Raw genomic sequence first — 16,017 nt, 5'->3', positions numbered from 1 at the left:
ATGGCCAATAACCTATTTCTCTTTATATGGACACTACACAAATATTTTTTTAAGAAAAAATTACAATACTTAAACTTTTTTTTTTAAATGGGGGTTTTCGTGTTCAAATGGTTGTATGTTACTAGTATGTTGCTAGTGACCAGACTGACTTGCTACAGTTGAAATTTTGCCAATATCTTCCTCACTGTATATACAGTAGGCCTTTATAATGACTCATAAGAAATTACTGTAATTCACATAATTTTTATTTTATTATTTTATTATGTTCCAAAGGTTGTAGTACATTCCTAGTGACTAGACTGACATACAATAGGTACATTTCTGCTAATACCTCCCTTGCTGTACATAAAGTACATCAATATTTTATAATACAACATTTGGAACATGAAAAATCCCTTTTGGGGTCTTACAAATTTTGTTTTGTTTTAAATAATTGTGAATAGCACATACACTATAAGGCAGATATTAGCAATTTACATGAACTACGTAACTAACAACATACTAGTTCAACCTGTGAAACATGAAAAAATCCCTTTGGGTAAATGTTTTTTTTTTTTTTTTTTAAGAAATGTTTGTACTGTACGTAATGTAAGGGAGATATTGGCTAAATCTAACCTGTAGTAAGTCAGTCTTGTATCTAGCAATGTGCTACAACTGTTGGAACATGAAAACCCTTTCCAGGGATCTTTAATATGTAAATAATTGTATACTGTAAATATATGAAGGGAGGTATTGGCAAAATCTCACCTGTAGAAAATCACTATGAGAAATACAAGATTAAGAATTTGACAGTGTGTTATTTAAAATTGTAATTAAAACACATTGGACCTTTTAACCCAGTCAGTGGAATTGTCAGACGGTCCCTTGGGTGTGGCAGCACGTCAATAATTTCTTCCGTTTAAATTTTCAGAATTAATATACCTAGATTGTTTTTAACTCATTTTTTATGTTAATATAAATTGGTTGCATATTGTTAAAACTAATCATGGTATTGATATCTTTGTGGGACTGTCGACTTTATAGATCAGTGGTAATGGAAATAAATTGGATTCATTTCATTCGCATTGGATATATTTTGACCCCATTTGCTTGCCTGTATATAGTTTGCATAATCATCAATAAAATGTATTCTGAGATCTGAGGTTTTATATCACAGTATTATTTGACTGAGAAGCATTACTCATCATTGGGGAATCCTGGAGTGTGACGTGAGGGGATCCCCAGTATTACAGCACAGCGACGCACAAGCCATGACACAAAGTTACGGAAACTAAACAACCGAAAGTAATATGTGTCTTCCTTAGATGTAATGTTAGTTCTGTAATTCAGCGTTGGGTAAAACACCATTATAATCTCCTTTGAATGCTGCTTACTTGGTAACAGCAAAGATGTTGAAATAAACATACACACAATCAGCTTTTCCACATGCCCTGATAATCAAAACTTCTGCTTAGCGCTTGCTTAATTTCTGCAGTTCAGTTTTTGTAAGTGTATTACTTAATCCACCTGTTGCTTTGTTCTTCATCAGAAGCCGCTTGCACCACCTGCTGGTGAGCGACTGACAGCAGATGGAGATCATGCCTCTGTGCTCTACTGCTATTCCTGCAGCTCCCGGATGTGAAAGGGTGAATTATCTGCCGAATTTTAACCACTGAATTTGTGGAAGCGAATTTGGAAAGTGAAATAAAATGGACCGAAATTTGCCTGTCGAATATTATACATCGTATTTTTTAATCGATTTAATATTTTGGAAGTGAATTCTGGAACGTCAATATGAATTATTGATTTTTTAATTATGAAAAGGTGTGTGAAATATTTTGAATTGAAATATTCACAGCTTAAATGAACAACTATATAAAATTTCAGGACCTAACAATGCAAGCCCTGGAAATTCAAGGCATTAAAATGCAAGTACTGTTAATGCAATGCATTATTTTTCAGTTAGTGCTATTCAGCATGCTTTTTTTGTTTCAAAGACATAAGTCATTATTTAACTTCCATACCCATCTGTGAGCAGCTCTCGGGGGTCAGATCAGCAGTGTGATGAGCTGTGTGATGGGGTCCTGAGCTCTCTCATCATGCTGTTCAAGGTCAGATCAGGTCAGAGCACTGACTCAAGAACCATTTCAGGCTCTAATTTCCTGTGTATCACAGTGATTTCATCCTCCTCCCACCTCATGTTTCTGAACCACCCTATCCTCTTTGTGTAGGTGAGTAGTGTCACCCACATCCCCTCTCGGCATATGTGTATTATGCATAGATTCGATTAACATCACTAGAGAAGAAGATGAGTAATAGACAGAAAACTTCACATTTTAAAGCAGTAGTTACTCTCAACAAATATGTTTTCTAATCAAAAAAGAAATGAATGGGGAAAGTTGCAATGAAAATAATCAGGGAAAGATGCTGACAAAGTTTCAAAATAGAAAAAGCAATTTAGATAACTTTCTAAATATATTTTTTTGTGCTCACAGGATAAAAAAAAAGTAATTTAAGTTCAGAAGGAATGACATGAGGATCAGTAAATGATGAAAATTCATTTTTGCAAAAACTATTCTGAAGACAGAAGACAAGAATCGAGCCAAACAAGTTATATACTAGGCAATCACAAAGAGAAAAAGTGTGATGAAATAAAAAAGGAAGATCAGGGTGCAGGTTAAATGCACAATCAGCCACATACACCCAGTGTCATTGGCTTTCATTTCCCAAGCACTGTGACACAGTGAGTGTCACTTCATGCACACGATTCTGTCTTCACCTCTTCACCTCAATATAATGTTCTCATCCACCCTTCAAATCAGATGAATCAACCACTCCTCAGGCAATGCACTTCTTCTTACCCTTCACGTCTCATTGTATTTACTCTTTCTCAAAAAGTACTCCGACTGGCTTCTGTAAGTTGGCTGAGCATTTCATACACGGAACACTACACTGTGTTAATTTCTGAGGCCATCTTTATGCCATAGTTCTACTAACAATTGACAAAAAACTGATCACATATTTTTTTAATTTGAAATTGACAGATTTAACTACTGTAAATCAGTAAATTAAGTGCTGCTCAAATTTAGACAGCTAAGACACAAACAGTATACAAACACATTAACGTTAGATGTAGAATTGCATTTTATGCTTTTCGATTAAGATGTTGTGAATATTTGAACCTAAATATGATGATTTGTAAGTCTTTAGCTGTAAATGTACAATCTAAAGAAACAATAATTTTGTTATTGTTTTAAACCATTTGAATTGTAAATGGCTGAAACACAAGAATTAACTAAAGATATGTTACTATGATATGCAAAAACTAACCCAAACACTGTTGATGAAAAAGCAGGTATCTGAAATTATATATACTCAAACATTCAGTATTTTACTCTGAATAAGCAGATTTTTTTTTTAAATATATTTTTTTTTTTTCTCCCATATTTTTACAAAAGGTTAAAAAATTATTGAAATGTGTCTAATGGTGCTCTGAATATACCACAGTATTCACAATGTTGCTTCATTTTTAAAGCATGCAAAATCATCATAAACATATTCATTTGTCTCATTAAGCCCTACTTTGGAGGCATTTCAAGAGCGCCTTTTCTGGGGGGAAAAATGACCTTGGTCATTATATACAGGACACACTTTTCATTAGCCTAGGACTCCCACTACATACTGATGAAACACTAACACTGCACACTGATCTCCAAAAATCTGAATAGCCACGACATAGAGGGGAGAGGAAGCAAGAAGAGGGTTTTCTCTGTCAACTGCAATCTGTATATCAGACAGAAAATGAAAGAGAGAGAGAGAGCACAATTCATACAGGGACTGAAAAATCGATATGAACGCTATTCTAAGAATGCAAAGCAGGGCCACATGTCATGAAAAGTTTTGTGGAACATCAGCAATTCCAAAAAAGTTTGCGTCCTGCAGCCTATCAAAATATTAGCATTTATAAGAAAGTCATTTACAAGAACAAATGTAAAATTGTTTTTGAAAGACTTTCTGTCGCTAAATGTACAAAATAAATTTTGCTTGGCTTCCTTCAAACCACCTAAAGTCAAACCAGTGGAAAGTAAAATATGGAAACACAATGCTAAAATATTAACATGGTTATTAAGAGCAGAGTATGGCGCGCTCACACACACACACACACACACACACACACACATACGCACCTTGAATCATTTACTAGTCTGAGGACAAAAGGAGCCTCAGGCGTACAGCGTATTTCAAGAACAAATGAGACTACGGGGTCAAACAACCACAAATAAGTCTCTTAAAATCATGAGTAAAGCAAGTGGGTTTTTCTCCAAGGAAAATTTGGAAACAAAAAATAAATAAATAAATGAATAAAACAAAAGAAATATAATAAATTATGAGACAGAGTAATGTATAAATCACTTTTTAAAGTGTTTTTCGTTCTTTCTCTTTTTTTCAGCTCATTGTGTGGCATTTTTCATACTTTAAAGGTTAGGTTTATTATAAAAGGTTATTAAACATAACTAAGACTAAAATACTGAAAAACTAAATACTGAAATAAAACATAAAAATACATTTTAATATTGACAAAACTTTAATAGCATATCCAATTCTCCATTATAGCAAAATAACAGTGTACAATTTTACTCTAGTTTTTACTGAGGATTTTAAGAGCAATGATCCAAAAGGAAAATGACTATCAATAATTATGGATGGACAGATAGTGATAATAAATAAAAGCAATGCTCGGAAATGGTATGTAAAAATACATTTTATTAAATACTACATGCTAAATAATACTTGTAAAAAATAATAAAAGTTATACTGATACTACTTAAGATAAAAGCTAAATGTATTTAATGTATTATAGATTTTGAAAAATAAATTTATAAAATGTATAAACTAGTTGAGACATCAACGTGAATTGATAAAAAAAAAACTATGTAAATTTAAACACAAAAATATTATGGTACTCAGTATTTGTTGAAATTAAGTAAATGAAGGTTTTAACACAAAAACTGTGTAAATATCAATGAAACTGAAATATGAATTTACACTGGAAAAAAGGGAGCTTTGGCTCTTCAGTTCAGAAGTTCATCATACACCACTGATGAAAAGTGTTTACGTGTCACTCCTCATGACATGATACTGTAGCTGACTATAACAGCCATCCGCTGCTGTAGCTGAACCAGAAGAGCCGTGTGGGTGGCTGTTGTTAGCTGTCACGCTCAGAGGAAAAAAGCTTTTCATGCTTCACTTTTTCTTCACTCTCAAAGGCTTTACAGCACATTTATTACTGAATCTTACTCACTGAGTCTTGAGTTCATGTTTTTTTCTGAATTGTTAACACGTTGCCAGAAGCAAGTGTATTTTCTTGCTCATCATCAAAAGCTGCTACATATAGCCACACATCTGTCTCTCCTTTCATATTGCAGTAACGGAGAGCAGCCAGTGTCTTTGTACACAAAGATGCTGCTTTCTGCCTTACAACAGGTTTATACAAAGCTGAGGGAGAGGAACATCTGTGAAACCAATTTGCATAACAGGAAGTTCTGTGGTGGACACCTCCAGTATCTAGAGTTTCAGCTCAGCTCTGACGCAAGGGCAAACCTGAAATTCAGCCAATGCCTGCGAATGGGACGTGTTAAGGTGAAATGGCTTTCAGATGGATATAAAATGATGGTAGGCATTGAAAATGAACCTTATACTGACATGATCTGTATTGTCTCCATAGAAACAGGATGAAACCATGGTCACAGCACTGGTGCAAATACTACCAATTCATTCAGACTCAACACCCACTGGGAATACAAACTACCAACTTCCAAACTTGGTAACACGGTTTAATACAAATGCCCACTGGATGCAGAAGAGTCAGTAATTTCTGCATTTCCAAGGCTCTGTAATGTAAAACCGAAATTCTACTCTCATGAATTTTTTTTTAAATCCATACAGCAACTGGCATCCTCTTCTGCAATTATCTCCTTAAAACATGCACCACTAGGTCTGGGTCAGTCTGTGAACTCATTCTTTCATTGAAAAAAAACACATGGCATATTATTAAAAAATTATGCACGCTTGTTTATCAGGCTTTGGTTTGACAAATGCCCTTGCTGTCATAGTCATCTTCACACACAGTACAGGAATGTGTAATGAGCAAAAGAATGTTTCATATTTATCCAGATACTTTGTGAGAATAGAGATGGCTATGTGATCATCCACCGTGTGGATTCTCTTGAGGCTGCATTAATGCATCTCCTGTCAGGTTGCTAGTTTGATACAATACAATACAATCCAAACACACTCAGTCATCAAATCTGTCCCTTCTCTACAGTAAACATTTACTCAGAATCAATTAATGTTCCAGGTTTTGCTCCAAATGTTGATTTTTAAACCCAAAAGATATTTTTTTGTGTTCTATTTTGAGCCCGAAGCCGGATCCACATAAGAAGACCAATACTAGCCTAGTCAGAAACCTTTAGAGCAGATGAACAGCGAGTACCTCAGTAAACACTGGTGGACTGGGACAGTAAATCAGGCCGGGAATTTGACTCCACCCCAGCCGGGCCGCCTCTGCTGCTGCAGTTACCACCACCCAATTCTTGTGTCCACCAAACTGCTGAACTCTTTGGCTCTTTCAGCTGTTTGAATTGGGTTATACTTAAAAAATAAATCAAAATCCTTAGACTGTGGACCGGCAAAATAATCAAATGAAGTATCAAGAAGTATCAAGGCATTCACTGTCTCTATTATCTTTCCCTTAATCCCCCTCTCTCTCACTCTGCACATAGAGTTTCTCTGCAATATGAACTAAGCACTTTCAATAATCTATATTAATTATGCAGCCATCAATTGTATGTCCCAATGACCACAGTCCTACTACTGATGACCTTATATATCATAAAAGCATATATTTTTAAGAGTATAGCCAGCATGTTTAGTTTTGCTAATAGCTTAAACTTTACTTGAAGGTTTCCTGCTCTGACTCAAAAGCTGAACTGTCCACCCTCTCTTGTTCAACAGCAGGAGCACTTGCAGCACTGTGTTATAGAGTAATAGAGTAAAGATACAAACAAAATAAACTGACTTCCAGGGTTTTTTTAGGTAGGTCTTGCATTAGTTTTTAGGTACAGAAATTAAAGTAATCAAATATAAAACAGCATTGCATTTTGAACTATAAATTAAAGATTATTCTTTATTAAAGTAGTTTTAGGTACAGAAATTAAAGTAATCAAATATAAAACAGCATTGCATTTTGGACTATAAATTAAAGATTATCTTTATTAAAGTAAAAAAAGCTTTTTAATCAAGAGCAGTGAGTGATTTCTTTGTTGTTGCTGTTCGATTAATATAAAGACTGTCACTTTAAGAGAATGCACTGATACAGTGTTCGTATTAGTATTGAACAAGAGTGAATTATTTGTAGGGTTTTTTTCCATCGCTGTTGTTGTAATGTCTGGGAATCCAGAATGCGCATGCATCAAAAGAAACATATATTATTTGAACCCTGTTTGTTTTATGTGTTATTTATTTAAACCATATTACAGATGCTTTGTCAGATTTAAGTTGAACAGCGGTCTCAGCGCGTGCCGAACCGTGTGTGCTGAACCGAGCGGATCATTTTTTTTTAGTGAACCTTCCCATGCCTAGTAAATATAAATGCATTTCTCACCGACCTGCTCCCTTACTGACGAACATGGCTGGGATTTTGCAGCAACTTGCTGCGTCTGTGGCCAGGGCTTTTCTACTTTTTATACGTTCTGTCTCTGCTCCTCCATTGCGTTTACGCTCCATTTTTTGCGCAATTTTCTCAGATAAAGCCTGCCTCTGGATATAGCCAATTAAGCAGCTGATGTTTGGTCATGTGGTGGTGTCATTTTCAGTTGCATACCAGCCTATTGCACGTCAGCCTGATCGACTGCACAGTGGCAGCCAGCAGGCCAGAATGGTAGTCAGACCACCGGGAAATGTCCCGGTGCTCCCGATGGTCAGTCCGCCCCTGTCAGTAAATCAATGCATTCAGGCCGGTCTAACACACACAGGATCAAAGATCAGTATCGGTTTCTGTTGACACACCTTTTGAAAAAATATAAAGGTTTTGGGTTCCAGGCCTAAATGTACTGTTGCATTTTAATGAAAGGTATGTGGTTTTACCTGTGTTCCTGTCTGGGAGGATACAGCAGCGTGGTCGCACTATGCTCAGCAGCACCTGTCAAGTAAGAGGAAAGATAGAGGCATCAGGAAAGGAGGATGAGAAACATAGAAATAAAATGAAAATGAGAACAAGCATGCATGAATGCACATGCAGTCTAAACAGCCATTAATTACAGACAGGGGCTGTCAGGTTTAGAAAACGCTAAGTGGCCTCCAGGTTTCCCTGCTGTGTGTATGTACGAAGCAGGAATGGCTGCGTGGGTGAATAATTTTATACTGAGAATCTCTTTACATGGGTGTTAGTGGGAGAAAGAAGCCAAAACAGGAGATTAGAGAACAAATTTGTTCACTGAGAAAAAACAGAGGCGTCTCTATACACAAAAGGCTCAAATCCGACACCATAAGCATGTACATGAGATGAGGAACGTGTGTATTATAGTAGAGTACTGGGATGAATCTCTCATTCATGCTGAACCAGATGTAACTCGATCATGCCTGTTCCATAATATCTTCATAAATCCAGCGTTCTCTCTGACTTCCAGGTGTTTCTGGAAGTTCACATATTTGCATCTCTTCAAGGCCCCCATTGAACAGTACTCAAGTAAACTGCAAATAACAGTGTGTTATATAATAATTATATGCAGATGAAACACAGTATATGACTTTGAAAAGTTTTGAAAATCAGATTTTATGTGCATGTATCCTTCACACTCTTGAGCCTTTTACATTGCTCATATTTTACATTTATGCTGAACTGAACATATTAACCATAAATCAATCTCCATATAACTGCATTTCACATCTGCAGTCGAGCAAAACCAATTTACCCTTCAAAAGCATATTAGAATGACGCTGCCATCTAGCGGCCAGGTGGTATCTGTACTAGACTTTTCACTGTGTGTGTCAGGAGAGAAGGTATCAATGCAGCATTTTCACAATACAACTTATAGCATAAAGTGGAAAACATTACTGATGAACTGATTATAATTTTGAACTATTCGAATAGAATAGAATAGAATAGAATAGAATAGAATAGAATAGAATAGAATAGAATAGTCTTTGGTCATGCTGAGCTTATGAAAATTCACACTGGATGATTCAGGTGTGCAGAGGCTCTACACAGTGCACAAAAGAACAAGTTATTAACCAATCAGCTGAAAAATTAGTTGTGTTGGCAGAAATAAAATAAAGTAGACAGAGGACTATTGGGTTTAGTGTGAGAGAGAGTGTGATAGAAAGAGAGTGAAATTAAGTGTGTACAATGTGAATGAAAGGAAAAGGATGAAATGTCTCAAAATAAAAGTCTTCCATCTTCCATGAATTGTATTTAGCTCATTGGAGCAAGATTATAAAAAAACTGTTTAACATTTATGAAATAAGCTAAATGAGGTATCTGAAACAATTCAATCTAAACAGTTCATATTAGCATTGGGCTGCAGGAGATGTCTGGAGGGAATTTCTTCATGCATCTTTTAGAATTTCTTCATGCCTTCACACTGTATTTAGGAAACTAATGTTCACTCAGATTCTCTGCAGCTGATTATCTTCAAGGCCAGTTCACATAAAGAATGATAATTCTAAAAATAAAGTTTTATAAAGTTTAGTCATTCTAATTCTGTAAGAGTAGGGAAGTCTATATCACAGCTACAATAATAACGCAGACAATATTGTTGGGATCACTTTCGGACACTGGGTTATGTATGAGATGCTGCAAAAGACATGAGATGCAAACAAAACAGTCTAAAGATCCATCTAGTGCATGTTTGCACACAAAAACTAGGCACAAGCAGTGTAGTGGAATGCAAAAAACAAAAACAAAATAAACAAGTTCGTAAGAATGACAAACTGTACAGAAATCAAGGTACAGCTTTAGCTTCAATAACATGTTCATTAAGTACAGTTAAATGCAAAAAAAAATTATAATAAAGTCACAGGGGAAAATGGTGCTGATGTTAAAGGTAAAAAAGCCCAATGTGTTTTTAAATTGAAAGCCATTACAAAGTTAGGATCAGTGCAGATAAATATCACAAGGTATCCTAGCTCTTTTCATTATATAAAACTGAACTAATGTAATATTATTTAACTAATTTGCAACTAAGCTAGTTTTATAAAATATTACAGACAAGCACTAAGACTAAAAAAATAATAATTATGCCATCAGTGTAGGCTAATTATAGTGCAATAAAACCATGTCACCCTTTAAAACAGTGAAACAGAATCTCAGGTCCACTCAGAAGAGTTCAGCATTTGCTCAAGACTCTAGAGCTCAAGCTCCCTGTCCAAACTCTGCATCCTCAATACTACATTCTCAGAATACTAATCAAGCAGTGGAACCTGCACTTCCAATTCAGGTGAACCATCAGAGAGTGAGAGATAGAAACTGAATTGAAACTGAAATCAAGAGGAGAGAGAGAGAAATTTCATGCAAGAGCAATTCCAAGGTCCCCCAGCACAGAAAATACATCACACACTGCATCCTGAACTAAAGCTTAAAAGTCAAATCAAACTCAAAGCAGCCAGAGAGAAACTTCTGACCAGTCTCTGTGCACATGGACACACAGGAGCCCAGCTGATATTGACCAACTGGTCTAAGTGAATATGGCTTATGAGGGGAAATGTGCAAGTGGAGAACAAAACGATCAAAAATATTGCACATTGAAAATTCTCACCAGTCCGATGCATCACTTCCTTAAATAAACCTAATTTCAACACCTCAGATAAAAACTGTGAGATTTGCTATTGTATTCTTATATCACATCTGAAAATGTTTGTTTGGATTGGGGATGCTTTTAAATATATCTCAGCAGGACCAAAGATGTTGTTAACTTTATCATCACAGCAACCTAAGCTCTCATAGAGACAGCCAAGTAATGAAGAAATGAGGTTGTTTTGTGGGTAGCTGTGCTGGTATCATACGGCACAGAATGAAATTGACTGTTTTCTTTAAAGTTAATGAACCTCCATGCTCCCGGTGCAGGAAACTGACACAGAGGAGCTGGCAACCCAGAGCTCATTTTTCTGCCCAAACTAAAGTGCACTGTCACGTTCAATATTCTGATTTGTCACTTGTGACGAGAATAAAGTGTGAAGAGTACAAAAAATATATATATCAGACTCATAAACCCAAGGGCATCTAAGATAACACTCTGGAGTTCACCCAGCAAATACAAATAAATAGCTAATTAAAGGGATAATAAGACCTTTATTCATCTTTTGAACACAAATTAAGATATTTTTGATGAAATCCGAAAGCTTTCTAACCCTGCATAGACAGCAACAGAGCTACCACATTCAAGGTCTAGAAACATAGTAAAGACTATTGAAATAGTTCATGTGACATCAGTAGTTCAACCATAATTGTATGAGGCAACGAGAATACTTTTTGTATGCAAAGTAAACAAAAATAATGTCTTTATTCAACAATTCTTCTCTTGCATGTCAGTCTATGCAGTACCACGACACATGTGTGTGCATTCCTCTGCTTGTAAACAAGGCTCAGCACATGCATGCTCTACATCAGAATGACAGCTCCTGTGTACGCAGCATCACACGCATGCATTACTCTCATGAATGGAGACTGATGCGAAAGAGAAGAATTGTTGAATAAAGTCATTATTTTTGTTTAGTTTTTTTGTGCACAAAAAGCATTCTCTGAGCTTCATAAAATTATGGTTAAACCACTAATGTCACATGGACTATTTTAACAATGTCCTGTTTCTGGGCCTTGAATGTGATAGTTCCACTGCTGTCTATGCAGGGTCAGTAAGATCTCGAATTTTATCAAAAATATCTTAATTTGTGTTCCGAAAATGAACAAAGGTCTTACAGGTTTGGAACAACATGGGTGAGTAATTAATGAAAGAACTTTAATTTTTGGGTGAACTATCCTTTTAAAACTCATCTAACTACTTGAGACACTGAGCGGATGTCATTAGAAACATGCATGAGTGCAAGTTACTGATGGAAATCTTCTATTCTATACTCTAAAAAAGAATGACTCTACTCGATGAGATAAAAAAAAAAAGATTAAAAAATGTAAGTTATTTTCTAATGATTTGTCATTGATTCCGTTTTGAGCTCAGCAATATAAAAAATGAGGTATGCAATACAATATTTACATATGTCTGCATTTATATTGTGATGTGATGTGTTGTATGGGGGAATGTTGGGACTTCTTTTTCCAGCAGCAGGTGGTCAATGTCTTTGCTTCTAAGTCCCACCTTAAAAATATAACTGAACAATCCTACCTTAACAACTGATGCTATTTTTTTAGACAAGTTTTAGCTCTTGTTATTTGCAAAACTGTATATTTGGAATTATTTACTTTAATTTGGAATTGGACATTTATATTCAGTTGGAATTTGTGTAACTGAAAGAAGTTTATAATAAAGGAAATAATCCAACAAATATTATTAGACATTGTTGCTGGGTCACATATTGTGAAAGTACTGCAGAAACATTTAGATCAGTTGTGTTCACTCAATCTAAAGTTATCAGCTGTAAACACTTTCAAATAAGACTTCTCACTTTTTAGTTGACTATGGAGTATTTGCTTCACAATTTACCAAGTTTATTATGCAATTTATCAATTTCTTAAAGAAAAGTGACAGATAAAATGCTTTGAAAAGGCCCCAAAATAATCATACTGAATAATTTTTTTTACCACTTTATGTGTACAAATTGCACTGTTTTTAGTGTCTAGTGTGACAATTACTGTGGTTTGTGTGCATTTTATTTGGGAAAAAAAAGCAACAACTGTTGAAAGACTGTCTCTATTTCTCATTTACAAAACACATATGCATGCATCTTGCTACAATCTAATATATCATAATATATTAAATATATTGTGCAATGGAGAATCCATCTAAACAATAATCATTGCCCTAGCTGACCCTCTTAACACAGAACAGCTACAGGCTCATTTGATAGAATGTGTGTGAAATCTCTGTGTAATCAGTGTGTATACACTCACTGTGTGCTTAATCAGTGTGTATATAATCAGTGAGTGTCTAATTACAGCTCTCTAAATTACTAAATAGCTCCAACTGTCACAATCAAGGAAAAAAAAAAACACTCTACTGCATAAGCAGACACTCTCAGGGGTTGTTCCATGTGCGTGCATGTATGTGCACCACTTCCAGAACTCACACTTTTTTTTCGGGTACCTCTTAATTCCCAGAGTAACTGGGGGAAGGAGGAGCTCTGAGACAGCAGCACTTATTACAGTGCTTTCTCAAGGAATGTTTCAGGCTGTGGCCCAAAAAAAAAAAAAAACATTCACATTTTTTAGTTTTCAGTATAAAGAGACTCCAATGAGTATAAAGAGACTCCAATGATTTAAATGTAAAAATAATAATACTAATTTTGAAATTAACCTGTTTTCCCTTCGTATTATTTTGAGAAGTATCTCCAACCTACTTAAAACCCACCAGGCAGCAGTGTTATTTTTATTATAATTTCTATACTAGTACTTATTAATTAACTTATTAATATTTTAAATAGTTGCAAAGGCCAAGTATTTTGAGTTTCATTTTTTTCATGTAATATTTATATTTAATTTAATTGTATTTTATTTCAATTAATGAAAAAAACATTTATATTTCTATTAGGCGATACCGATAAACCAATATTTTCAAGATATGGTTGAAAACTGATAAATGGCCAGTAAAAACTTTTTTATGATATTCTGTGCAAATAAATAAACAATAAAACACTTAAAAATAAAATAACTTCTTTTAAATAATTTAAGTGAATTTAGGCAACACTATATTTACAGTATTAAAAATGGACATTCATTCTGAGATATGACAAAGATTATATTTAATGATTAATTTTTTGTGTTATTAAATTATTATGGCGAAATGGTCATCATTATTTGAACAAATGCTATTATATATTTTCCAATCACTGATTGCATTCCAAGTAACTAGAACAAAATTCCACAGCTGTGTTAAACTGATTTGAAGTCAAGTCACTGTACTAAAGCAGCTATATAAGAAGCTTTAATAAACTCTCAGCATGGACCACAGAACCCTTCAGATCCCCAGTTAAACGCTTTGCCTATCAGCATAAGTGCAAGATACAGAGAAGGCTGATTCTGCCCGTTTGAGTTATTTCTGTAGAGCCGGTGTTTGAAACTGCAAATGAATGCTGCACCCTGCACTTACATTGACAGACAGCTGCATCTGTGAAGCTTTGTACTGCATCTGCTGCTGGCTTGTGTAATATGTTTAAAATTGATATCTTATCTGAGTCATTTTAGAGAACAGCGTAGATAATGGATGCATATTTTGTCAAATTTGCTCTGTCACAGTCACACACACATATTTGTACTGTAGGACAGGAAGCAGTCTTTGAATACTTAAGCTTTTTCAGCAATATACATAGCCACAGCCTTCCAATGTTGACCCAACAACAGCATCAATTATTTCTCATCTGGACTAAGGTGTAAATGCCATCTAAACTCACACAACAAATGTGACTTTTTCTTTACAAAACTGATTGATTGTAATAGGTTAGCCCTGGTTGTGACTATTCTATTTTATCTAAATAAATGTAAAAATAAAATACTATAACTAAAATCAATTGTTTTAAATGTTACAAGTGAATTTAGGTTTCACAACATTATAATGCATGTTATACAAAATGTATATTAATTTTGAGATTTGCATAAGATAACTTTTAACATTGTTATTAAAGTCTTGGTGTTTTTAAAGATTAACTTTGTGTGTTAGATGATGGCAAAGGTAATCTGCATGTACAATTAAATATCCCACATCATCTGATAAATTAAAAAAAAATTATTTGAATAGTTATTTACAATTTTATATCTTCCCAACATTGAGTAATTGCAATTTGCAACATTCAGAAATATGTCACAGCAAATATTCAGATTAATGGTCGATCAGTTAAACTGTTTCAATGATCAATTCTCAGAATTTGGACTATACGTATATGAACCTAATACTGGATGACTATAAACGGTATCAGTGCAGTTTGAGTCTATTCTACAAAATGTTGTTTGAGATATACATATTTAATCTTGCATGCATAATATGAATGGATAATTAGGAATTTTATAAATTGCAATACAATTTAATAATAAAAGTTACATTTATGTCAAATATAGATAAGCAAATGTTCGGAATTTGTAGGCTATAGAATCCACTGGAAATAAGACAGGTGAATGTGTCACGCCTTTTTTGGCAGGTGAGTGATGTAATGCTGAGCTCTGCACGCTGCCGCACACAGGCTCGTGAGAGAAGAGAAGACTTTAGTTTTCTTCTGCAGGTTTCAAGAAACAAGCATGCACAATTTGCTGAACGTACCTTCTTCCACGCTGACATTCTAGGTATTCTTTGTGCTTGCAGCTACATGGTGAGGATGGCAGCGAAGTTTTGAGAGTGCAGTGCATGTATTTAGCAGTCGCCTCCCCGCGGGTTCATTTGAGCTGCTGTAGCGCTTGTCCACGCCGCTGGATGGCGGAGTTTAGGACGCTGCTGCACGCTCAGCCGCCATCATGAAGAGGTCGGAAGTACAACAGTGCGTAGAAGCAGCACGACGGGATTTTCTTTACGGTTTAATGTCATATATGTGCGATTTCTTGCTCCTTTTCTTATATGTGCTATATTAAAAATCCTGGATTCATATTAAATGTTTAAAATAGTCAGAATTTCAAGACTGATAACTTGAGTTATGTCTTATTATTCCGTATATTCTGTAAAACACTGTGGTCAACTTCTGTTGTGTTTATTTGGGCTATATAAATTAAATTAAATAAAAATGAATGAATATTGTAACTTTAATAATGGTGTGTAAATTTGTATTCACAAGGAGGGAGAGGTCAATATAAATCTCAGCCGCTGTCTCTCAGAAAGGAAGGCAAGCAAACAT

General features: G+C 35.0%; 1 protein-coding gene across 1 annotated transcript in view; it reads right to left on the bottom strand.

Annotated features, from left to right (window-relative positions):
- LOC132111537 (disks large-associated protein 2-like) overlaps nt 1-15,642 on the bottom strand; it is a 139,975-nt gene extending 124,333 nt beyond the window's left edge. Inside the window, exons 1-2 of the mRNA XM_059518918.1 lie at nt 15,453-15,642; nt 8,125-8,179 (exon numbers count right to left, since the gene is read on the bottom strand). Of these exons, the coding sequence (XP_059374901.1) occupies nt 8,125-8,179; nt 15,453-15,470 (73 nt within the window). The 5' untranslated portion in view covers nt 15,471-15,642. The remainder of the gene's footprint in view (nt 1-8,124; nt 8,180-15,452) is intronic.
- Between the last annotated feature and the right edge of the window lie 375 nt (nt 15,643-16,017).

This window comes from Carassius carassius, chromosome 31 (genome assembly GCF_963082965.1).
Source record: "Carassius carassius chromosome 31, fCarCar2.1, whole genome shotgun sequence".
In the NCBI taxonomy this organism is placed as follows: Eukaryota; Metazoa; Chordata; class Actinopteri; order Cypriniformes; family Cyprinidae; genus Carassius; species Carassius carassius.
Note: the sequence above shows the minus strand (reverse complement) of the source record. Positions and strands in the feature narration are given on the sequence as shown.